Raw genomic sequence first — 658 nt, forward strand, 5'->3', positions numbered from 1 at the left:
GCAGAGCCGGATCCGGAGGATGTGGAATGACACAGTGCGGAAGCAGACGGAGTCGTCCTTCATGGCGGGCGACATCAACAGCACCCCCACCCTGAACCGAGGTGAGCCGCCGCCGGGTGCCCGGCCCCCCTCGGCGCGGCCCCGGGCTGCCGCCTGACCTGCCCCCTCCGCCCCCCAGGAACCATGGGGAACCACCTCCTGACCAACCCCGTGCTGCAGCCGCGCGGGGGCAGCAGCCCCTACAACACGCTCATCGCCGAGTCGGTGGGCTTCAACCCCTCCTCGCCCCCCGTCTTCAACTCCCCAGGTGAGGGGCGCCGGAAGCGGGGGGCCTGGGTCGTGGGGGGGCGGCCCGGCCCCGGGGCACCCTCTAACCGCGCTCTCTCTCCTTCCGCGCGCCCCGCAGGGAGCTACCGGGAACCCAGTAAGTCCGCATGCGGGGGACCCCGTGCCCCGGGCGGGGGGCCCGGGCCGGGGGTCCCCCTGACGCCCCGCTCCGTGCCCCCCGCAGAGCACCCGCTGGGCACGCGCGAGGCGTGCGGCATGGACACGCTGCCGCTCAACGGCAACTTCAACAACAGCTACTCGCTGCGCAGCGGCGACTTCCCCGCGGCCGACGCGGGCCCCGAGCCCCGCGGCCGCAACCTGGCCGACGTGA

The 658-nt window shown here is 74.6% G+C and overlaps 1 protein-coding gene across 1 annotated transcript; it reads left to right on the forward strand.

The window, feature by feature from the left end:
* Window positions 1-7: 7 nt before the first annotated feature.
* Window positions 8-648, forward strand: LOC106002907 (latrophilin-1-like; the record flags this gene model as incomplete). The annotated part of the gene is made up of 4 exons (XM_013037656.1): window positions 8-101; window positions 179-307; window positions 407-424; window positions 512-648. Coding segments are annotated over exons 1-4 (366 nt in total), but the record flags the coding sequence as incomplete, so codon positions are not given.
* Between the last annotated feature and the right edge of the window lie 10 nt (window positions 649-658).

This window comes from Dipodomys ordii, unplaced genomic scaffold (genome assembly GCF_000151885.1).
Source record: "Dipodomys ordii isolate 6190 unplaced genomic scaffold, Dord_2.0 Scaffold1000005453, whole genome shotgun sequence".
NCBI lineage: Eukaryota > Metazoa > Chordata > Mammalia > Rodentia > Heteromyidae > Dipodomys > Dipodomys ordii.